General features: G+C 38.1%; 1 protein-coding gene across 7 annotated transcripts in view; it reads right to left on the bottom strand.

Annotated features, from left to right (window-relative positions):
• The window catches only part of BLNK (B cell linker), a 100,594-nt gene that overhangs the window by 2,184 nt on the left and 74,629 nt on the right, over positions 1 to 23,781 (bottom strand). For 4 of the 7 annotated variants that reach the window (XM_050337848.1, XM_050337839.1, XM_050337874.1 and 1 more), the window contains 19 exons: positions 22,897 to 22,953; positions 20,823 to 20,872; positions 19,879 to 19,919; positions 18,847 to 19,003; positions 17,441 to 17,610; positions 16,859 to 16,940; positions 15,975 to 16,055; positions 14,515 to 14,540; positions 13,947 to 13,975; positions 13,533 to 13,628; positions 12,743 to 12,785; positions 9,871 to 9,898; positions 9,505 to 9,577; positions 8,915 to 8,945; positions 7,836 to 7,878; positions 7,033 to 7,111; positions 6,540 to 6,571; positions 3,493 to 3,572; positions 386 to 469 (listed from right to left, as the gene is read on the bottom strand). In XM_050337848.1, coding sequence (XP_050193805.1) covers positions 386 to 469; positions 3,493 to 3,572; positions 6,540 to 6,571; positions 7,033 to 7,111; positions 7,836 to 7,878; positions 8,915 to 8,945; positions 9,505 to 9,577; positions 9,871 to 9,898; positions 12,743 to 12,785; positions 13,533 to 13,628; positions 13,947 to 13,975; positions 14,515 to 14,540; positions 15,975 to 16,055; positions 16,859 to 16,940; positions 17,441 to 17,610; positions 18,847 to 19,003; positions 19,879 to 19,919; positions 20,823 to 20,872; positions 22,897 to 22,953 — 1,282 coding nt within the window. The remainder of the gene's footprint in view (positions 1 to 385; positions 470 to 3,492; positions 3,573 to 6,539; positions 6,572 to 7,032; positions 7,112 to 7,835; positions 7,879 to 8,914; positions 8,946 to 9,504; positions 9,578 to 9,870; positions 9,899 to 12,742; positions 12,786 to 13,532; positions 13,629 to 13,946; positions 13,976 to 14,514; positions 14,541 to 15,974; positions 16,056 to 16,858; positions 16,941 to 17,440; positions 17,611 to 18,846; positions 19,004 to 19,878; positions 19,920 to 20,822; positions 20,873 to 22,896; positions 22,954 to 23,781) is intronic. The other 3 variants (XM_050337865.1, XM_050337884.1, XM_050337894.1) reach the window with 2 other exon arrangements.

Raw genomic sequence — 23,781 nt, 5'->3', positions numbered from 1 at the left:
GCAACCTCAGGTTGTCCAAATAGAAGCTGTTTTCACAGGAACCATTGGACAGTGGTGGAGGTCACTTAAAAGTCACAGGGCTTTGCATTTCTTTTAAGGGGTGCTTGTGAGCTATCAGGTCTTCCTCAGCTCTCCAGTCTGTAACAGCTTTCTCCACAGGGCTCCCGTTACTGAGTTACACTAATGCAACTTTGTCTTGTGATGAAACCACAGTTAGTTTCACCACAATAATTTCAGGTTTGATATTTGACAGTACTTGCATGGCACAGTACTCTGACTTATTCAGAATACAAGGCATGTTCTTAGAACATTTTTGATTGTCTTTTGATTTTTTTAATTGGAATTTTTTTTCCCATGAACCAGACTTTTTTTATAGGTGACCTACCCTGTTTGATCGGTACAATGCATCTTCTGCCATTTTCCTATCACAGGTAGCAGCATACCATGCTTTACTGTGAACACCAGCATCCTAGAAGAGAGAAACAGTGTTTTACCTGTAAAATAATAATGATAATGAATATGCCCTGTAGGGGAGTTACTACTAAATAATGACAGCTGGGAAGAACTAAAATTCAGAAAACAGAGTTGAGAAAAGTCTTTGCCATGAGCTCACTGTTTTAGTTGGATAGAGATAGGACAAAGAAAATCTGGAGTGTCAAAACAGGGGTAAGAGATGTATGATAGAAGGCTGATAAATGACGAAAGAGGGGATACCCTGAGGAAAGCAGTCAGGTTCAACTGGAGGATAGTTTGGTATTTTTAAAGAAGGAAGCTATTCTAGTCGAATTTCAAGAGGGTATCCAAGAAATGTAGAGGAATAAATACACTGTTAACAATTTAAATGCTGCTCAGCTGTGGGCTAGCTAAGGAGGTGTTTCGATTTGGTAGGCATCTTTGGAAATTATTTTTCCTGAATACTTAATGCTATTTGTGAACACAATTATGATTGTCTCTACCTGGGTATCATGAAGGTGGATAAGTGCATATTTTGCTCTTTTTCTTGTTATTAAGTAAGGACAAATGAATGGAGTCCTTACAAAACTTAGCAATAATTAATGTCTTTCCTCTAATAGCACAGCAATTCAGCCCACAGTGCTTTCACCCAAGACATGGATTCACTTCTGGTTCTCTGTTGGATTGAGTCTGAATGTATCCTTACATTTGAAGCAGTGCTCTTATCTAAAAGGCATAAAACTATGCTTACCTGTGAAGAACCATTATATCTGTGACCAAACAGAGAGCAGCTTATATTTTATAACATATTTCTTGGGTCCCTCATTTCTGTATGTTAACCTCTGTAAACATCTCACCAACATTATCCACCTTCTCTCCATTCTGTTAAATGTTTGGCAGTGTGCTGTACAGCAAGTGAACTTAAACCTATTCTTCCAGTGGGAAACATGGGACAAAGGACAAACAAGGATGGGATAACAGGTGCAGACCTAAAGGTACATGGTAGAAAGACTGACACCCTAAAAATTTGTGGATTCTATTTTAGAAGATAGAACCTCTCATAGCAAAGGAAGTACAAAGATAAAAAGATGTGAGGAGGGGATGGTAGTTGGGAGTGGTATATATATGGGAGAGTATAATTTGAGTGAGAGAAGTAATGGTAGAAAACTGGGTAGTAAAATGCAGGAATGAGCATATATCTGGGGAACAGGAGTGGAGTGTAGGGGAAAGGTACGGAGGATTTTGGAGAATTTTGAAAAGGAAGGACAGGATGAGGGATTAGAAGCAACATGAGGCCTATGCATTATCAGACTTCAATAGCTAGGTAGGTTATCAAACCAGCAGTCATGAAAAGTGAGCTCTTGCTGAGGAGGTTGATGTAAAATCTAACTCTTAAGTGAGTGGAAAGGCTATAGAGATAGTGCTAAGAGTATTTCCTAATGAATACATCTGGGTATTAACCTTTCTAGTTATTTGAACAATTTTGCTCCAACTTTACAGTAACAAGCTTAATGAGAAAATTAATTTTCACACAAGCTTTATTACCTCTGTACAAAACAGATGAAAGCTGAAGTTGCACATTAAGGCTGAGCTGGTCTAGCTGGATTATTGCTGCCAAAAAGAGAATGTCTTGGCTTCTCCTTTGTGCTCATTTTGTTGCTCTTCTGATCCCATGGTGAGATAATTCACTTTATTAATTTTGCAGGAAAAGAAAATAATATCTGTTTCCCTTTTTGTTTTGCCTTGTTTTGTGTTTGACTGCCAGGTTCATTTTCTGGCAGTTTAATGACTTGGGTCAGCCCACTGCAGGATCAGAAAGGAACACCAGAGAAGTCTGTGGCTGGGAGGGGAGTTGACACTAGGAGAGAGCATTGCACTAAATTCTTAGACTGGCTCAAGCCATAACATATAACTTTATCTTCAGAGTTCTCCCATGTATTTCTTCAGTTACACTATTCATTGGGAAAAGAAAGGATGAGAAGAATTGCAAGTATGAAAGGTACTTATCCATGTAGAGAATGAGTCCAGCAGACAAATATTTTGTTCAACAAAACAAGGAGTCAAATGCCCCAGACTTTTCTGCTACAACTATCTGTGGCCTATAATGAAGCAGCAGAAGCTGCTGTCAAAGTTTGGATGGGAACCAAACAAATACTGAGCCTTATGGGAATGAATGATATCTGTGAGCACCTGTATTGTGCAGGATGCTACAGCAAATTATACTATTGTACATAATTAGTGGAAAAATAACACTAATGGTTAATATTTTTTTTTTTTTTTACAAAATGGACGTTTTATTAAGCTTTGGGTTTGCCCATGGCTGTTACTTAAAAACTACAAATGTAATTGCTACAAGCTGTTTTATTTAGAGTCTGCTGGATTGTTTATTTGAAAGTTATTTTAATAATAAATATCCAGTATGACATACAGTTAAAATTTTTCCAGAACTTGAAATTCTTTGTGTTCTTCACTGTCGAAATATCTTTGTCAAGTCAGGCTTTAAAACATTGAATGTCACTGGCTGTGCATGATAAAGCCTTTGTTTTACTCTCACCAGAACTATTTTTACCTTGTTTGTGACTACTAAGCTAGTATACGAATGACTTGCTCCATTTTGTAGTCTCCCTTCATGCAAAATAAGAGTAAGGGAAATAGTACTGAAATGAAAATAACTTTGCACTTGCTTAGATGATTCAAAGATTAATGTTGAAACAAAACACGTAAAAGAAGAATTGGCCATAAAAGTGACAGCATTAACTGTAATGAGATCTGTTTAAAGGAACTGAAAGGAGTAGGTCTTGGGAGAGACTGAAACAAATGGGGGGGAGGTATCCTATGCTAAATGTTGTAAGCATTTTTATAATGCAAGTTAACATTCAGATTTTTTTGCACTACAGAAAATCCTCACTGCAAAAGGGGACATAAATGCCCTCCACAAAAGGAGTGTCATTTTTATTTTGAAGGAGAGTAGGGATGGAAATACTGTTTTAAAATGAAGGGTAAGAAGATTTCTGTGATATGAACGAGCTAATGTTATACCTGATCCGCAGAACTTGCAATAGATGAAGTGCTGCTTTGAGGGGAAGTGCCCAGAGAACGGTTTGCAGCTTCCGGCACTTCTAGAAAAGAGAAAGAACAACATGTGTAAGTTTTCAAAGTATGTTTGTTACAATGTAAGAAATTGATTTGTTACCAGATCTGGAAACGCTTGACCTTTGATATCACTCAGGAAAGCTGTCTGCTGTAAATGGATGGGTCCTATATAAGTGCTGTGACACTTGCCTGCCCAGAAGAGTAGCCTTACTTATGAAGAGAAAACCAGTTTGGTTAACAGTTTGGTTAATAGCCAGATCTAGACTTAGGGTACAAGAAAAAACTCCAGCACCACCCAAGTGAACGAATGTAGCAATAGATAAGAAAATGCAGGAACACAGTGCAAATAGCATTCAGTCCAGTGTGAGAAGTAGTCATATAGGTGAGGGAGCTGGGAAAATGAATGTAGCTCAGAGATAATTTTTCACTAATTTAGTCCAACTGAATTGTTTGTATGCATGTGCAAGAAGCCCAGGCTGCTAAATAGAGAAGTAGAATTAGTAGGAAAGATTATGAAGCTTAATTATAATTGTAATAACAAAGCAACGTGGAAAATAGTTATTAGGGCTAAAATACAGATGTCAGAGTTTAGGAAATCAGGAGCCAAATGTTTGAGTAGCGTTGCTTAGTAATATGAGAGAAATACGGGATATAAATATAGATAATTGTTTTTGGGTAAAACAGAATCTTGGTCCAAGAGTATAAGTGTCTGCTACAGGTACTTCTGATCAGAGTTTAGTGCAGATCAATGTGCTAGAGAAGATGATTGTAGAAAGTTAAGTGTTACTTATTTTGTTATTATGGGAAGCTTTATTTCCTATGTGTTTTACTTACTGGGAAAAACAAATGCCACTAGGATTGTTAGCACTCACCTATTACTAGACATGATGCTCTGCAGACTGCATTATCAAATCTTCACTAATATAATTCTGACATAGATTTCAGTTTAGAAAGGAATAAGAATGTTATAGATGAGCCCATATAGTGACCAGAGTTAAAAAATTCAATTGGACTGGAGAGCTCAGAGACAGCTGTGTGAAATAGGTATAAAACTTCTATTGCAGATGCAGCTGTCTGGAAGCTGCATTTCAAGTAGAGGGGAGACATTGTAAGGAGCAGTTCCAGCTCTCAATGATTTAGAAAACACTTGAAGAAGGATATTCAATATTAAGAATTCTGGGGTTTTCTCTAAAGTTTTGACTGGCCAGCTGCAAAAGCTACCATTGAAAAGTAGATTGTATGAATAAAGTAAGAATTGCCAGAAGTCAGCCCAAATTAGACTTGACAAAAGGACATTGAAATAAGTAATAAAAGATTCCTCAGCTGTGTGAAAAAGGAGAGATGGGGCTTTATGCAGTAACAATTTTATTGATTTTAAAGGTAATCTAGGTACTAAACAAATAGTAGTTCTGATACAGAAATGGAAATTTCCACAACCAAACTGGAAGCAAAGCTTAAATAACTTAGTACAATTGAACTGATGGGCCCACATAATCTTTACCCCAGAAATTTCAAAAACTGGCACATGAAATTCAGGGGTGGTAACAGTAATTTTAAATAATTTTCAAGTCAGGATGGTACCATATGATTCAAGGATACCAAACATAAGTGCTGTATCTAAAAATGGAAAAAGTGAGCTGAGCATCTACAGGCCTTTCTGTCTGATTCCACAGAACAAGGCCCCAGGAGAGAATCTGAAGGAAATAACATTAAGATTTGGAGATAAAGATACAACTAGCAAAAAATCAGACACAATCTGAAACTTACCCAAATAGATAAAATGTTACGCCTCTTTCATAAAATAACAGTTCTACAGAGAGGGAATATGAACACTGTACTTAATCTGGACTTCAGTGGAGCACCCGATACAGTGCCATATGGGAAATAAGGACTTTCAGTAAAGAAGATGAAAGTTAGCTCGAGGCTTGTATGGGGACAAAGGAAAGATGACAGGTTATGGTGAAGGGACATTAGTGATTAGGAACCAGCTGTACGTGTGACAAAGTTGTTGTTGGACCTGACACAGAAGATTATGTTAAAGAAAGTTTACTAATCAGAGCACCGTTTAGCACCAGATGATCTCAAAAAATAGTTACACTTCAGAGAGTAGTAAGAATTTATGATTTAAGTTGAAGCACATCAGTTGTGTGACAGGAGCAGACAAACTTAAGAGCATCAGACAATTTCATTAAGGTGAACCATTATTATACTTCCTCAGCATAGATATAATATGCAACATACATCAGGCAAACATTTCCAGGAAACAGATGCACTAACAGCAGCATATAAGTTTAAGCTACACCAAATGCAGATTTCTGTGTGCAATTCTTACCATTTATTTACAGTGTGAAAGATACATTGAGGCTGAACATGTGGAGAAAAGGGCTTATAGGAAGGTCAGACAAGTGTCTGCTAACAAGAGACTAGAAAAATGCTAAATCTAATTTACACTTCTGTGCAAAGCAAGTTAGTAAACATATTACCTAATTTGTTTTTAACTCTGAACTAAAACAAAGTCCCTCTTGGAAAACATTACTTACAGAAGAGCTTTAGCATTTGCCATTATAAAAATACTTCCCCCCTGCCTCCTGCAGAGAAAGAATAAATTGGAGGCAATAATAATCTGTCTGTCTTCTAGGCAACAGAAGCCTGGAATAGCCCAGAAATGTCATATTCAGGATTCTTTTGTGGCAAGGAAGATTGATGGAATCTTTATTATGATGGGAAATGGCCCAAACTGCCTTTAGTAGAAATTTCCAGTAGTCATAAATGGAAATGAAACACCCAATTTCCATCAATTACCCTGACATACTCCCTTAATTTTACTAGTTGAACTAAGACCCTGGATACTTGATCTCCTCTTTGTATGCATTACAGATACATTAATTCCAAAGCAATTAATATGCATGGCATATTGAAATAATCTTAAGTCAAAGATTAATTTGAAATTACAAGTCAGTCACATTTTAATTCAAAAACTGAATTATACTTACTTGGCAGAATTGAGAACTTTTGGAGCAGAGGCCTGAAATAAATATCAAGAGATTACAGAAAGGTCTGAGGGGATCTACCCTGTTCTGATATTATGAAAATTGTGTTTTTTAAGCATGCAGTGATAGAATGTGTTCCATCTTATCCATCTGTCCATTGAGAAATTAAGGGTCTGATATAGGTATTTAAAAAAATGATATCCCACTAGTACTGAAAACTAGGAATTTAAACCTGGTTTAAATCTCCATTACCTTCCTTATGAGAGATTATATCCTCCCATGCTTTTTGGTGATGGTTATAGTATTTGGATGCATTCATTTGCTACGCTTTACTTTTTTGCTACTGTGAGGCTTCAGGAACCACAACTCTCAAAAAGCAACAGAAGGCTACAGTGAAAAACAGTGCTTCTCTTTGAACCTCTCATAGCTGTGTTCAGAACAAGCAGTAGGTGCTGGTGCACTGAAATATTCAAAACATGATGGAAAGGGATCTTACTTCTGTGCACCACTTGGAAGGGGTGGAAGTGGAAGCTCTTGGTTGGAACTTCGTCGTCGTTCTGCTGCTGTAGGTTTTTCTGTGGTTTGGTAAAACAAACGTTAGGGTCAGGATTTCTTCAGAAACATACTGTCTTCAGATAAGAGAGTCCCAGCAGTTGAAGCTTCTTTTACTACAACTTTTGGGATTTTTCCTTACATGGCAGTTTGCCATCGTGCTACTTTGTTAACTAGTGGCATACCACCAAATTTGTAGGCAAATAGCTGTGCTGTGGGCGCCTGCAGGGTCGCAGTGGGAGACTTTCCTTCCGAGAGGCGAGCTGTGTGACACAGGGGGAGGACGCTGGGGCAGGCTGCCTGCAAGAGCTCGGCTGGTTGGCTGCATCTCACCCTGGTGTCAGACAGCAGCTCCTGCTGAGCTTTCGCCTGGAGGAGCAGAGATGGGATGCATTTTGTGCCTGTGCCAGGAGTCGGCTCCGTGTGCGGTGGTTCTGGCTGAGTTCTGAGTGACTCGCCTCCCTTCCCTCCTTGCCACTCAGAGGGCTATATGGCACATTGCTGGTCCATTATTGTCCTGCATTACCCTGCCAGTAACCTCAATTGTTTTACTGTGACTGACTTTAGAGAACAATGATATTCAGTGCAGCTAAGGCTGGCCAGATCCAGTCTGAAACGGCTAAAACCAAACACCCCTCAAAAAACCAGAATAAGTTGAATGTGGTGTTATTTGTTTCATGTTTCTAATAAGAAAGAAATTTAATTCTGATAAATGTCAACTTTTCCACGGTAGTGGAGATAATTTACCTTCATTTGCAGTTAAGATCTCTCTGGAAGGTAAACATGGTTTCTGCAATAAAACAGAAGGACACCAAGTATTAAATGGCATGTCACCAGTACAGCAAATGTATATATTTTTATACTTTGTGTGAACTAGTTTACATTTAGACTTGACAATATCCTGGAGGAATTAGAAAGCAGAGACAGCCATTCTCTGAAGAGCCTCTTAATTGTACAACCTTGAAGCTCAGGATTTTGCAAGATAGATTTGGACAGAATCCCAGTTTGTGGGTATAAATAGACAGACAAAGTAAAATCTGGAGACGTGGGTTTTTTTTTTTAACCTTCCATTGGTAAGTTTATGGTGTAACAAATGATTCATTCTTATCTCAGGCCCAAAAATGAAGAGTCTATTCCAAATACTTGTGAATCAAAATTTCATTTTCACCCTTATTGAGCTATGCTCACAAATGTCTGAACAGATTTCTTTTTACTGAAAGTTAAAACTGCCAGTTTAGCTCATAGTAAAAACTTAACCCACCTTCCAGTTTCATTTTTTTTTTTTTAAATTTTGAAGCAATGATAATAAACTGCCAGTTTTGAAACATTTTCCAAATTAATTTGTCTGAAAATTTTAACCAGTCCCCTTACTTTCTCTCACACGAGATTTTGGAATATTTTTCTAATGATGAAATATTTACTGAAAAACCTCTAACAAATTTGGTACAATCCCACATGTTTCTTGACCTGTCACTCTTACAGTGAACTCATGTTCCCCATAGGCAGCCCCGTATATTTCCAGGAATACTTCTGAATGGCCTGTGTTCCCATTTATTTCTCATTTTTTCAGCTCTTGCTCTGTATTTATTGTTACATCCTAAAGTATTGAATCCAAACATCCCTTTAATGAAAATACTTTTCCACTTCAGCTTTCTCACTGCTCTTAGTTTATGTAATGGCACCAGATATTTCCTTTCTTTATAACTCTCTCCCCCCTTGTCTTTTTAGGCATTTAAGTTGTACCCAAGCTTATGATAAAATTAGGTTTTACAGTACATTAAAAACTTAATAAAATTATAAAATTGTGCAATTACAAGTCAACTTACTGGTGAATTTATCATATTAGAAGTTTTCTTGCTGAAAGTTGGAGGGAAAAGAAAACAAAAGAGTATGGTTACTTGGCAGATACATGAATTCATTTAGCGATTAAGCATCGGTTTCATTGATTCTCAAAGTGATTGTGTCTAAGATGGGATGCACTGGATAGCTATAGGAGTTAGAAACAAAAAGAATAAGAAAAGAATTAGGATATCAGATGTAATGTGGGTATTTGGGAAAGGTACTTATGCAAGGAAGCTACACTCTGTCCAATACTTAAGATGACAACTTGGGTGGGGCTGAAGAACTTTAATGAAAAACACAGCTAGGCTTGCATATGCTAGTGCTGCAGTATGAGATTAAATTAAGCAAGCCAGCATCTGCCATAAGTGGCAGGCAGTGAAGGGCTACTCCACACAAACAGTATTCCTCTGGAAATAGCAAAATATTAGCTCACCTTTCCCTAGTTAGGATATCTGTCTCAAACAGCAATAAAAGTTATTCCTGAATTCCAACTGCCATAGCAAGGATGGGAGTTAGCTCCTAATATACCTATTAAATCACTCCCCATCAAAGTAGTTTTATTATTTTTACTCACAGGCCCCTTGGTAATGGAGATGGAGCTGCTCCAGTGGCAAATCTGGATTCTTGTGTGTTATTGAATCTCTGACCTAGAGATGCAAGCAACATGTTAAGTATGCAATGTGAGCTGTATCTGAACAGTGGATTCTCCTCACTCCCATTTTAGTGTTAATGTAATAAAAGTAAAAAATATCCATTGGTTTTTGTCTTAATATATTTTCACCCTGATTATATCAGAAAACAGTTCAGTAACACTTCTCGCTTGTTGCTCACCATTACAGATAACATTTACAGTGACACACTGCACTGCAATCTGTGTTAAGGTCACTTGTGGCATATCAATCCCTCTCATATTGCCATGTTTTCAATATGGAATACTTACTTTCATCATTATTGTTTGCTTCATGGTCCTGTAATGGAAAAATAGGTTAGATTTGATGTGAAGGAACTAAAAAAGGAATTACTGTGTTCAGTTTGGGGTCCTTCACTACAAGAAGGACACTGAGGTGCTGGAACGTGTCCAGAGAAGGGCAACAAAACTGGTGGAGGATCTGGAACACAAGTCTTACAAAGAGTGGCTGAGGGAGCTGGGGGTATTTAGTTTGGAGAAAAGGAGGCCTGGGTGAACCTTATCACTCTCTACAACTACCTGAAAGGAGGCTGTAGCCAGCTGGGAATCGGTCTGCTCTCCCAGGTAACAAGCGACAGGACAAGGCGAAATGACCTCAGGTTGCACCAGGGGAGGTTTAGACCAGATACTAGAAAAAATTTCTTCACTGAAAGGGTGGTCAGGCATTGGAACAGGCTGCCCAGGAAAATGGGGGAGCTACCATCTCTGGAAGTGTTCAAAAGGTGCATGGATGTGGCACTTGGGGATATTGTTTAGTGGTGAACCCAGTGGGGCTGAGTTAATAGCTGGACTCAATCTTTGAGGTCTTTTCCAACCTTAATGATTCTTTAATGAGAAGTGCATAAATAATCAATATGGCTTTGGTATCTGTAGTAATTTTTAAAGAAATATTTGTACAGAATGCATATAGGATCCATAATATTTTTAATCAGCTTTTAGGATTTAATTTGAAAATTTTTAAGCAAACATCAAACTTTCTAATAATCCTGAGATTGCTTGCAGTATTGAGAAAATTAGGCCTGAATTTTGCAGTGAGACCATTAGGTTCACATTTAATTTCTGAGCTGGAAGACAGAAATTTTGCAGCAGATCTGAATATCCTAAAAACACATCTTCCACTGAATGAAGGAAATTGAGTAAACTGTGTTTACACCAGGCTAGAATTGAAGTGATCCACCTCATTCCCTGGCTTCTTCTGGAGATGCTTACTTTTGCCCTCATTTCTTGTCTTTTAGGGAATCAGACTCCCATATGGTAAGTACCTTTCAAAGAGGCACCAGTTATTAATTTGTCCATCTTCATCTTCCCGGTTAATGGCTTTTCACTAATGTTGGTCAAATGCATCCATTCTCTGGTTGGAGAGGTGTAATCCATCATCCAACAGTTGGGGAAGTGAAACGTGGAGAAATTATTTTCAGTCAGCCAAGGCCTTTGAGAGGAACAAGGGTTACAATTCTGTGCACATGATCAGTGCTGGTTGGTGTTGACAGTGGATTGAATGGGAGCAGTTAACAGATGTTTCAGTTATTGTTTGCTTTGTCAGTGTGCATAGTCAGGGATGGGAAAGCACAACACAGCATTTGACAAACATCATGCTCATTACCATGGTTTTGTTTAAATCTGTAAGGGTTGACCACTTACACAACAAGCAAAGACCCCAAAATTTGGACTACACTGAGTAACTCTTTCCTAGGCTGACTCTTGTGGCAAATTGGCTAACTGCAGTGACACAGGAGCTGAATACATCCATGGTACAGAGGAGTGTGTGTTTGGGAGCTTCAGCCTTGGAGCTGTAACTAACTCGGTATGTGGCTCCAGCAAACTCCTTTTGCTCTCTGCAAAGCTGGGGTGATATCCATCTCACAGCTAAGCTCTGACAACACATTAATGGAGAGGTTTCTGCTGCAATATGGCACTCCAGTCTGTTCTGAAGCAGGAGTAGTATTCTTAGTGCTGCTCAGATAGTGGAATTTCTGTCCAACACTGTCCCTTCAGAAGCATTTTTTCCTAATCTTGTATTGGTAAGAAAAGCTGAGAAACTGTTCTGTAGAAGAGAAATCTCAAACTTGGCAAAACTTGGGAATTGTTCAGCATCCCATGGGATATAGATCTAAATGGGAAGAACTTTCTGGTGGGGTGGAACGGAAACTAAATTGCTGATACTGCTGTATGTACAAAATACTTGGTGTATATATAGAAATTGAAAATAAGACTCATATACCACCTGCACTGTTACCGTAACATCTAATCCTATTATAGGACCCCAAATTCCTAATTTTGAGTGTCTAATTTCTCTATGTATCTATTGGTAGACTGATTATTTCTTAGGGGTAACTCAGAGCCTGGGGCCAGGATGCAGTTTGATGCACATGGCTTTTGGCACAGATAGTGATGCAGTTACTGTCACCCTGTTTCTTGATAGCTGGCTCCTCATTCACACTCTCTTGTGCTGGAACAACTGTGAGTAGAGCTATGGTGCAAAACAATTTAGGTAACTAATCTGGCTGAAAAAGAATCTTTTGTGCATTTGCTTTTGCTCATTTCTGCAGTTAGACAAGTTTCCAAGTAGTTTGCTTCAAAAAACCTTTGTTTCAGCACAGTGGAAGGGACAGACTGGGGACAAGAGTAGAGGGAGAACAGAATTGACTGAAACACAGCCTTAGGAACCCAAAGCTTATAATTAGCCCTTCATGGACTACATTTTCTAGTGATACTGGTTACTCAGACTACCCAGTCTGACATTTTAGAACATTTCCATTTTCAGAAAGCATTAATCATTCATCATCTGAGAGGAATGAGGCTCAAGAAAGGTACTTCAGACTGGGCAAAATTACCCTTTGCTACTTAATGTTCCTGGTGTTCAACTGGTATTTTGTAATCCAAGAAATTATTTTTGTGGACTGAGAAATATAACCCTTAAAACATTTAAACTTTTTCTTGGATCAATACAGATGTCCAATGCTCTTTTGTCCAAAAGATTGATAGCAACAATTACAATATTAGATGAATCTGACACTGAGTCATATGTTTCTGTTACTTAATCCAGATAATAAAAAGCATCCATATATATAAAACACAACCCAAGTTTAACACATTCTTTTATAGTGGCCCATTGATTACTCACTGTTTTTGGATGAAAACGACTTCTGGGAAGAGGCAAAATATTTCTGAAAAACATACAAAATAAAACTGAGTAGGATTTATTTGTGTAATTTCTTGGCTCAGATATGCTTTTCAAGATCTAGAGAGAAGGAGTTCTCCTGTGAATGGATTTAATTCCACCTATGCAGCGCTGCAGTGGCTGTGGTGATGCTGTGCTCTTGGTGTGGAACTACTCCAGAATAGCTTCTGTCCTGGACCTCAGGTCCCCTGTGACTGTGCAGGACCTCACCAACCATCATAACACACACAGCGTTGTAGAGGCCACCTGGGGCACATGGCCTGTTTTGTAAAGCAATGTCCTAGAGATGAACTGGTTATGCAGCAGCTTCCTACACTTCTGGGGACACAGGAGTGAAGTAGGCTGCACGCTCAAGTGTCCTTTTCCTCTTTTCCTCCAGAGGCTTGGAATACAAATTGTGGATTTATTGTGTCCAGTTTCTTTACAAGCAATCCTTTGCCTCTGCAAAAACACTGCATTTGCAAGGGTGCAGAGATGGCTAACAGGACTTTAAACTGGCTTGCAGAGATATTTCATTCCTGCACTGGATACCTAAAGGGATATTCCAGAAAACACTTACTCATTTGGCAAACTGGCTTCACTACAGAAGTTCACAAGGAAACCAGAGCTTTCAGTTCTCACCTTGTCCCAGTGAGTGTCCTGACAACTGTTTGTTGTCAGAAGGCTACACACTAGAGAGGAGAAAATCTTCTCTCTGCTAATATTTCCTATTGATCTAAGAATGCTGACTTACCTGCACGTCTCCTGTTTCGGTGGCTCTCTGGTCATATTGTGCATGTGGGAGTGCTCCGTATTCTGAGCAGGCATAGACAGAAGTGGCTTAGTGAACCTAGTAATAAAACATGCATTAAGGAAGGAAAATTATATTTAAAAACTGTGAATACAAAGAAAACCTCTCTTTCTTCTCCTCTACCCCTCAAAATTCTACAACATACCCTTAAGAGATATTTCTTTTTAATATGTTGTGCTTGGGTTTTTGAAATTAACATAGAAACGGCTGATAATCTCTGTGCAGATAATCTGAAGAGATATTTACTACATATATATCTTCCAGAAAAAGAATTATCAAACATGTTGTAGCTAGATAAGAAAATACATTTTCGGACAAGTTTTAAATAATGCACAAACATTCACAGCAACGGGTTACCTGGTTACTGGTGGTGGTGGTGGTTTTTCCTGTAAGAGAAAATGCATTGAATTTTTTGGTCACTTTTTGATTTCATGAAATACATTTGTATGATTCTATTTATGTTACCACATCAAGATATTATTTTTGCATTGTGGTATGGATTTCTATTAGAGCCCTCTCTGGTAATCTGCACTAGCATGGGAGAGGCAAGAACTCAACATCAGTAAATCTGCTTTGACCATGTCATGTCAGTACCAGCAAGTGGGAAAAAAATTACTGTGTCAGGACTGTCATTGCTCCTCTGCTGCAGTTCTGCTTCTGAAAAGCATTCCTTTAGGCTGCTGCTTCCCAGACTGGATAACTATCACACAGGACTGGGAAATTTCCACCCCTTCCCATTTACTCTGTTCTGCAGACCTTTAGAATTGGTCTGCCAGCTTTTCTGAGAAGGGAGTGTCAGAAAGTCTTAAGTGCAGACAGAGATTTGTTCCTATTTGTCCCCTTGAAAGACTGATAATATTTTTTCCACAATCACATTTGTACCCTGCCTGAGGGCAATGCAAGTCATACTATAGAAAGGCCTCACCTCTTCTTCAGGAACCTCGTAGACTTCTGTAGGACCAGGAGGGAAAAAAAAAAAACAAGTGTTCTTTGGTTAGCAAAAAACATACTGCATGTTACCAGAAAAACTGATCTGTTTTGTATCAGTTGTACTTATGACTCTGGAAAAATAACTTGGAGAATGTGCTCAGAACTTGATTCTGCCTCCAAAAATCTGGAGTAGCAAAACCCCCAGTCTTCTAGTGGAAACTTCAGGAAATGTCCCAGGAATTCTAATAAACAGTGACTGTATTAATGAACTTTCCACCCACCCCACCTCTTTTTTTAGTTTTGCTTTTCTTTCCTTTTCCCCCCAAAGCAAGAGAAACGCTTGTGTTGTGCAAATGAAGGACAGTTTGGAAAAAATGTGTTATCGCACCTGTGCTAGCATTTAGCCTTTCCTCGACTCTCTGGGAGGAAGAGATTAGGTGAATCATAAATACAAGCTGGTGCATTTGTGTGGCCAGCATCCATCCTGGAGCTCTGACACTGTCACAGGTATGTTTTAATTCATACATGTTAAGAACAAAACCCACAAGCATTCTTATCTATGTCCAGTTTCTTCAATGAAAATAGAACCCTATTTCAAAAAATTTCACATCAGTCTTCCTCACTTTGCTGCGCTGAAGTGTTCGAGTTCCCACCAGGGGGAGATGTTTTATTTTTCAGTAACGTCTGTCAGGAGCTGGTTGTTGCTCGACACTGATGTACAGAAAGGCTGAGATTGAAAAGGGCATTTTAAAATGGCTGGAAAGTGACTCACAAAATCTAAAGTCATTCAGAAAAAAATTTAGTTTATGACCTGTAGTTTGTGACTTGAAAGCTAAACATATCACTAATGAATATGCAAAGCTTTTTAAAGATCTGTGGTAAGTCTGTAAAGGTTACATTCTAAGCAATTAATGGGATAATGAGGATACAAAACAACTCTGAGTTGTCACTGGAAGATTAAACAAGTATATCTGCACTTACAAAAGGAAATAGGATTCCTCTTATTTGCTTCTGCTTTTGAGTTTTTTTCCAAATAAATTGCTCTTTATAGAACTTAAATGGGAACACTTATCAAAGGACATGCAAAACATCAGCCTATAAGGAATTTCTATATGGTTAAACTCTGATGTGGTCTTAAAGTATTGAGTATTAATTCCTATAATGAAATAGGATTGCTAAGATACCAAGTCCTCTAATTGTTTTTGCAGTAGAGCAAAAGACTAAAAATTAATTAATTTGGGCAAGGAAGTTGCTCTGAGTTTTATTCATGCTTAAAATGGATTTACTATTCAATCTAGACAAAATAACTGTCCAAGCAACACAAAAAAACTGAAGAACATATTAAGATTTTACTGAAGTATGTCATAAGGTTTGTGTTGTGAATATGTTAAGTGTAATTTAATATTCTTCAGTCTTAGATTATTTTATTTTAACAGTGATACAAACTCCACATACCTTGCATATCAGAAGCAAGAGAAGGCTTTGGAGAAGTAGGGGGGCCTGGCTTTGTTGTCTTCATAAATCTGTTCCCAGGAGCTAAAAACATATTTTATTCATGTACATACATACCCGTGCATGTGTGTGTATATACATATATATTTAGGTATGTGTACACATCTATTTATATATAAAAATACGTATATAAATATATTAAAATATATATGTTTACAAACTAACAAGGGAACATTTATACAATAAGAATGAATATTAAGTAGGTCTAAGTGGTAGCCTTTTTGTGTGACCTTGAATAAATCAACCAAGTCAGAAAGCAGCTCTTAGTTTAAAAGGAAAACATTACTCAGTGTTCATGCCTTCCTGAATAGGTTTGATACTGTCAGTGATGTCAGAGAGCAGAACTACATAGCCTTCTCTGTTTGCTTTTCACCTTTGGGCTGTAGTAATTTCACCCTCCAGCTAAATATACTTCAAATAGTGAGATTAAAAACAAAATAAAAAATACAATCAAACCCTGTCTTTATCTGAAATATTCAAAAATATTTGTTTTTCTCCTGAGGCACTTCAGTAAACAGAGAATTTTAATGCTGTAGCTCCCTTGGATGAGAAGGGATATCACATGCCTGGTTGTACAAAGGCTGGACTTGGAAATAACAGAGAGGCAGAAATTAAACATGGCTTCCAATAAGGTTAAAAATAATAAAGTTAAAAATAATTTTCCTTGGCCTGGTCATGAGCCAAATGCCTTTTTACAGGCTGTGTTTTCTCTAATAGCTGCATCTCCACTCTTTGAACCCTAGAATGAGACATTAACTTGATCGATTTTTTTCCCACTGTTGTTCCTAATAACACAGTAATTATTAGCTTAAATGACCAAAACTTACATTTTGTAGGTAGTGACATGCTGCTTTCTGTGGGTTCAATATAGTTATCGTCATCATTGTCCACTGGCACAATGTAATTATCCTATGAGAAATGCAGGACAAAAATCTACCAGTTAAACCTCCATCATAGCAACAAACTGTTGGGATTGAAGCTCTGCAGTAGTTTACGATAGTTGTCATTTCACAGTGACTGCTGTTTCGGACATTTATCATCCGATGTTGATGGGATTCCCAAAGACTGAAAGCCCTTTACCAAATAATTCCAGTTCTAGACTGGTGGATGAAAGCCCTCCCTTCCCTTTGGTCCTGGAGTAGTCTTTGAAGTTACTGTCTCCCCACTGCCAGCAGCTTGTTATGGATAATCAGAAGCTACTTTGTGGTCTAAAGAGTTTTCTTGATACTCAGAGTAGGCAGATATCCTCTAGGAATCAGTATGGTACTCACAGGTCATTGTGATGTACAAAGTGATTTTCCATGGAGGCTAAGAAAGAGGCCAGGTCATGGCATTGCTCTGATCTGTCTTACTGGTCTGGGGTCATCAGACATTTAAACAGTCAAAACAAGTATATATGTAAACTTTACCTCATCATCACTACACTCCTTAGGCTTTGGTGGTACTTTTGGTTTTGCAGCAGGAGATGGCAGTGGCAGGGACGGCACACATGGTTTCTTTGGTCTGGACATGGCTGGACTGGGTGTACTTGGAAGAGGTTTGTTGATGGGAGGAAGCTGCTGGTGACCGGTGCGATTGTCTTTTAACGTGGAAAAAACCAACAATTTTAGCAAAAATTACACATTAGCCTCTGCACTGTCTTCTACTACCTGTGCAAACAAGTCTTTGCTTGTGGCTGTAGCTCAGGTCAAAAGGCAGACCTGAGCATAGCTGGTCCTGGTGTCAAGACTTGTGTGTAAACTGGTCCTGTTTCATTGCTCAGGGTGGCAACCTAGCCCTCTGTAACAGGCTGCAGAGGTTACTTTGGCACTGACTGTCCTCTGAACAGCTGTTTAACTCCTTGGGGAAACAGCTCACACACCTCATGGCTGGGTGGTGTAGTCCTTTCATTAATATGTCCTGTGCCAGTATGAACTTTGGTGATAGGAATTGAGAAAGAACACATCTGACATATGAGAAAAACAACAGTTACACAGCACAAAGGGTGGGACTGGAACATAAATTATGCCAGGTTCTCTAGAGTGTCATTTTAACAACTGCCTTTACAAAGAACACATAAATGAAGTGCTGATCAACTTCTGTGAGTACATATGTGGTATTTTAGCACTTTGATAAATATTCTGCAACCAGTAACAGTCTTGTATCATACAAAAGTGAAACCATCATGTCAATGTTTCTTTTCCATGTGTCTCAAATCTTCATCTAACTGAAGCTAACTTTCAGTCACTTCCATGTAATATTTCCATAGTTGAAAAGAATCGAAACAGAAAGAAAAAAATTGCCTCTACACTGAACGGATGTAAATACAATCTTCATCCTGTCCTCTTTTTCAGGATATTTATCATCCTCAGTACCAGTCTTCAAGGACAATATGAAATGAATATTTGGGCTACTTTGTCCTCTGTTTTACTGCTTTTGGAATAATGACTGGAGAAACAGCGAAGATTAAGAAGTGACCTGTCCAGTCTTCTGTGTCTAATCTTTAATATGAATTCCTGCATCATCATATGTGGATTACTCTGGAGCCAAATTAGTGATCTCTTCCATAAGTTTGCTTGAATTTTGTAGTTAGTGGATGTATATGAAAGTCTCTAGGACACATTATATTAAAATTCTAAACTTAATTACCATCAATAATAACTTGTTTCATGCTGTAATAATAAAAATCCCAGCCCCAAACGTTGAAGGCCCGATTGTCAGAGTTAAAAGCAAACTCTTTAGGAAAGGACAGGCTAGTCTATTTGAGGCCACTTCTATTCTGGTACTGATCAATAAGCAATTATCAAGCTGACATAGTCAACTGTTCCATAACTACCTGCATATTCACCCCTAGAAATAGGGAAAGCAGAAGGAATCTTCTTTTTCTCCTTCTCACTTGGAGGTGGCTCATAGCTGTCATCAGGATTCTCTTCACTGGGGACCACATACATCTCAGAGTCAGAGTGGTCATCTGGATTTTCATAATCACTGTCCTAGAAAGACAGAACTTCCCATTTCTCATCTTGTAACATACTTATGGCTTCATTGCAATGTACAACACAAATATCCTTGCAGGAGTACAGTAACTAAATTACAGCAATCTATCCTCGAAAGTACACATTACATTCCCTTTTAGTGCTTCCTCTTTAAACAAAAAGGCACTTCCACCTTCCTCCCCTTCTGCTCCTCCCAGGAACTTCCTGCTCCCTGTCTTCTCGCAATCTCCAAGGAGTCCTTTCACCTCAGGAGCTCAGTCTTCAAATTATGGATCAAAAGCTTGTTTCCCTTCACAGGATAGTTCCCTTCTAGTTCCAGCTGGGATTCTTGCTGTGTCTTGTTACTTCCTCTCCCTTTTCTATTAAAATGGTAATCAAGATCTAACTCCAGAAGTAAACTGGTCACTTCAGTTGCACCATTACTTTACATGGCTGATGGCCATGGCTGGCTTCATTCCAGTGCTTCCTAAAAGCTCAGCAGAAGTTTTGCATTTTTAAGAAGTGGCTTTCCTCTCCTTACCCCTCCTACTCTCCCTCCACCAAATAAAAGACTTTACTGGTTTCTGAAATTATTGTTCAGTTTGAGAAGTCCCTCAAATTCATGCCATGTGCTTACTTATCCAAAAAGCTAAGCGTCCATGGCTGCCATTGACAGAGCTTCTGAAAGTACTTCTAAGCTGAATGTAAAAAAAATGGAGGTAGCTAAAAGTTAGTGGCTACTTGTGAATAAAGCTGATGTGACAAATAAGGTAATACTTCAGTAGTATTAAGTTCAACCACAACTAGATGATTCAAACCCAAACTTTTCTTATCATCTGTCATGCTAACTTGTTGCTACAGTAACCTCCGACTACCCCAAAATATGTACTTACAAAATCATCTGACCATTGTTCCTCTTCATTGTCTGCATGTTCTAAACCAAACACAGGATTATTTAAGGAGATGGAATAGTGAGCATAAATGTTTATCTTAGATTGTTTTTTCAATCTATACTTATCATAGTTTAAAAAGAGTAGAAATAATTTCCTAAACAGTTCAGAGCAACACATCTGTCTTGCCTGTTTTTGACGAATTGTTTCAGGGCTGTTGGGAAAGCATTAGAAAATGCCAAACTGCAAATGGTCCAAACAGAAGAGCATGCACTTTACCCACAGTGTCCTGGTAATGCATCTCATTTTTAAGTAGGGGTGACAATTTCTAGGTAATTAAACTATTGCTGACCTCTGGGCTCTGCACTTTCTTGTTTCTTGGATAAAGCTCTAAGACAGCACACTAATTGCAAGTGTTCATGTTAAACATGGTACACTTATCTGATAACTTCCAAACTCTTTTCTCTTTGCTTCAGTTGTTGTCTTAACAAGATGGCTGCTAACTTGTAAAAATAGCCATGAAGTAGTTTGTGGGCAGTGCTGCATGATAAGCAAGTAGAGTTCTAACTCTAAGATAATTCATTATGTCATTTTTACATTGATAGTATTAAGATTTTGAATCTGTGATGATCCACTTTTTCTTTTTTTTTCCCTACTTAGTTTCACATCACAGTTTCTAGCAGGGAGGGACTGGATGCAAATTCTCCTCCATTTTTTACAGCAGCCTACATACAGACTAAGACAGATTTTGAAAGAGTAGCTACTTGGTATTTTTTGCTAGCCTTTCATTTCAGAGGTGTTAACTACCTTCAGAGTTGTTGTTAATGGTATCCTGTTCTCTCATTAAAAACAAATTATGAGGCAATGTATAGCTGAAATACTGTTAGGCATATAGATAACAAATTTACATAGACATGCAGTTTAAATTTACATTAATACAGCCTTACCTGAAGCATAATCCCTTTGTGGTAGACTTGGTGGTGGCTTTTTTTTAAGGCTGTAAATGATAATTATTAAATTTACGATCTCATAAGTGACATTCACTGAAGGGAGCATTAGCCAGACACATAAAAAAGCTGATAACAAAAGATACCTGCAGCTGAGGAAATACAGATTACCATCATAGGTGCTTAGCAAACAGCTGTAGAAGAATGCTTTGAAAAGCCAGAGATAAGGTATTAAAATATAATCTGATATTTTAATTTTTCCTTTCACTTAGAACATATGTTGAAACAACAACTTCTTTGCTCACCCCTTTCCTCTTAATTTCCAATGCAGAAACAGATAACATAAGGGGTAGAGATAAATGCATGTCTCTTGGAAGATGAAAATCTGTTCAGGTTCAAAGAGGCTTTGCTAAGACTATGGCATAAGAAAGTGGTGTAGCACTCTCCATTTGTATTTTTAGAACTATAATTTTGCATGCACTTTATTTACTGATTAATGTTTAAATGTATACCACACTTCTCAGTGCTGGACTCTGTTTCTACTTGCTATTATTTTATGATATAATGTCCCTTTTTTGGTAAAAACTGTTATAATGGCATTTGTAATACCAAGTAAATCAAAAGAAAATTTGTAGAAAGACTGAAAGGATATTTATAGCTATACATATTCATATGCATGGGCATGTATATATATTTAGCAAGCAGAAATACACACATATGTAATACATGTGTATACAGGTATATATGTGGGTATTCATAAAAACCCCTCCTTGCTAACTTGCAGCTGTCCAAAAGACATTGAATTACAGTCAGTTGAATTATTTCACTACCCTGTAACTAAAGAGAAGAATTTGGGTTTAAGATCAAGATGGAATGCTGCATGGGTGACATCAGAGGCCAAACTGAGGCCTCTGAAGAGGAAAAACTCCAACCCTTTGCTTTTTGTAGCCAGATAAAACATTAACACAATTAATGACTTTAAAATGACTCTTCAAAGTGACTTTTGAACATTGTTTGACAGCTCCCCTGTAGCACTGATGAGATCCCACCATGGACCTGAAGCTTTGTCCACTGAACTGATGGCTTCACTCATTCTTCAGTCAGGTCCTAACAAATTCATTTGCAAAAATGAGCAAGTTATTTAAAAAAATGTCTATGAAGAATTTAAAATGCTTTCTTGTGATCTCTGAGCAAGAGTGATGTCTATGAATTTTGCTTTACCCCAAGAATGTCACTCAATATTTATTAAATCCTGAGCATGCTGCTCAGGTGTCGTTTTTCAGGTATCACTGTGACCCTGGGTGGAGGCATGCTGGCACTAACACATCAACTGACAAACTTTTTCTATCTGTTTTAAGAAATGCTTTGGCTACTTTTGAGTTGAATTCATGGAATTCTGTTGCCCAGACAGTCACCAAAATCACCCCATGCACATGCATGAATCACTGAATAAATGGTGCGGGCATTGCTAAAGCTCAAAAAAGCCCAACCACCCCCTACCCCAACAAATAAAAATCCAGGGAGATTATTTTTGCAATATTAACCTGCTTTGTTCGTTACTAACAACCCTAAGGACTGATAGCTGCCTCCTCCAAGATTTTAACTTTCTGCAGTGTAATATAACAGTGTACAAACAGTAAATGAAAAAGCATTCTCAACAGCCCTGCTCTTGTCTTCCTCTAGGTTAGCACAGCCATGTTAGAAAGAAAAACCCAGGGCCACTGCCAGGGCACATCTCAGGTCTGAGGGAGGGCAGACCAAGATCTTTTGATTTACTTTGCAACATGTCTATCATGTGTTGTTCAGAAATGGTGGAGACTTGGAAAGTAATGGGAACTGAGGCAACAGTAAGAGGCTGTCTGGGTCATGGTGTAAAGTATGTGGCTTAAGCAACATTACACATTTCTAAGCTACTAAGCAGAAGGCTTCTATACTTTGTCCCAGGCCCTGTAAATCCTGGCAGTGGCCCTGACAGAAAATGTCAATACGTTATAACGAAAGCGAATGAAGTACAGAACAGAAGTCTGTGTCTAAGCAGCCTATCGTGCTATTGTGCAGCTATAAAGTAGCATACCGATCCCAAGTATCTTTCCCAGTTTTGCAAATTAAGGCCACTTGTTCATTTTGGAACCTGAATATCAATAGAAGAAAAGAAATTATGTTTCTTTCACAGAGCTGAAACAGTTCACGGCCACATCTACATTTGCTAGAATCTCATCAAATATTTTATTCATTCTAAATTTCAAATCCACTTAAAAAGTAATTCTCACTGTATTTATTGAATGCCAGATCTGTAATCCAGGCTCTTTTGAAGTCAGCTGGAGCGTTGCTGTACAGGAGGCAGAATTTTACCAAATATGCAAACCACAAGACAAGCTCAAAAGACATAACCCTATGCCAAGGTGTGGTTACATAGCTATTTCAGCTTCTGATGTCATCATCCACACAAATGCTTGCAAAATGGCAATTGACTTTGTCCTGTGCCCCTGAAGTAAGTGAGGGAGGACTGAAAGAACCAAATGCCATTCAGTTTAGCATACACATTTAAGTGTATTTAACTCTAGTATATACATTTTAGCTCCAACAAATAACCAAGTAGCATTTAAGACATTTCACACAATGGGGTACAAATGCCTCTCACACATGAACAAAATGCATGGTACAGAAATTCATAACAACTTGAAAGAGAATAAGCTATTCCATTTTAAAACAACTTATTCCAAGATTGCCCCCTATAGCATACGAAAACATTTAGGCATGTGCCTAACTTTTCTCACATGTGGAAACTGCAAATATTAATTACATACCTTGAATTCATAGCATGTTTTTGTTTTCCTACACTAAATGGAGGATTTTAAAATAAATTGCAGGGGAGGTCTGGGTGTTTTGCTCTAGCAACACTTATTTATACAGGCTACACCCAGAAAAGGAACCAAACATGGGTAGTAGCAGTCCTTCC

Source organism: Myiozetetes cayanensis, unplaced genomic scaffold (genome assembly GCF_022539395.1).
Source record: "Myiozetetes cayanensis isolate MyiCay16 unplaced genomic scaffold, myiCay2020 scf10, whole genome shotgun sequence".
Lineage (NCBI taxonomy): Eukaryota > Metazoa > Chordata > Aves > Passeriformes > Tyrannidae > Myiozetetes > Myiozetetes cayanensis.
This window is presented reverse-complemented; position numbering and strand designations above follow the sequence as displayed.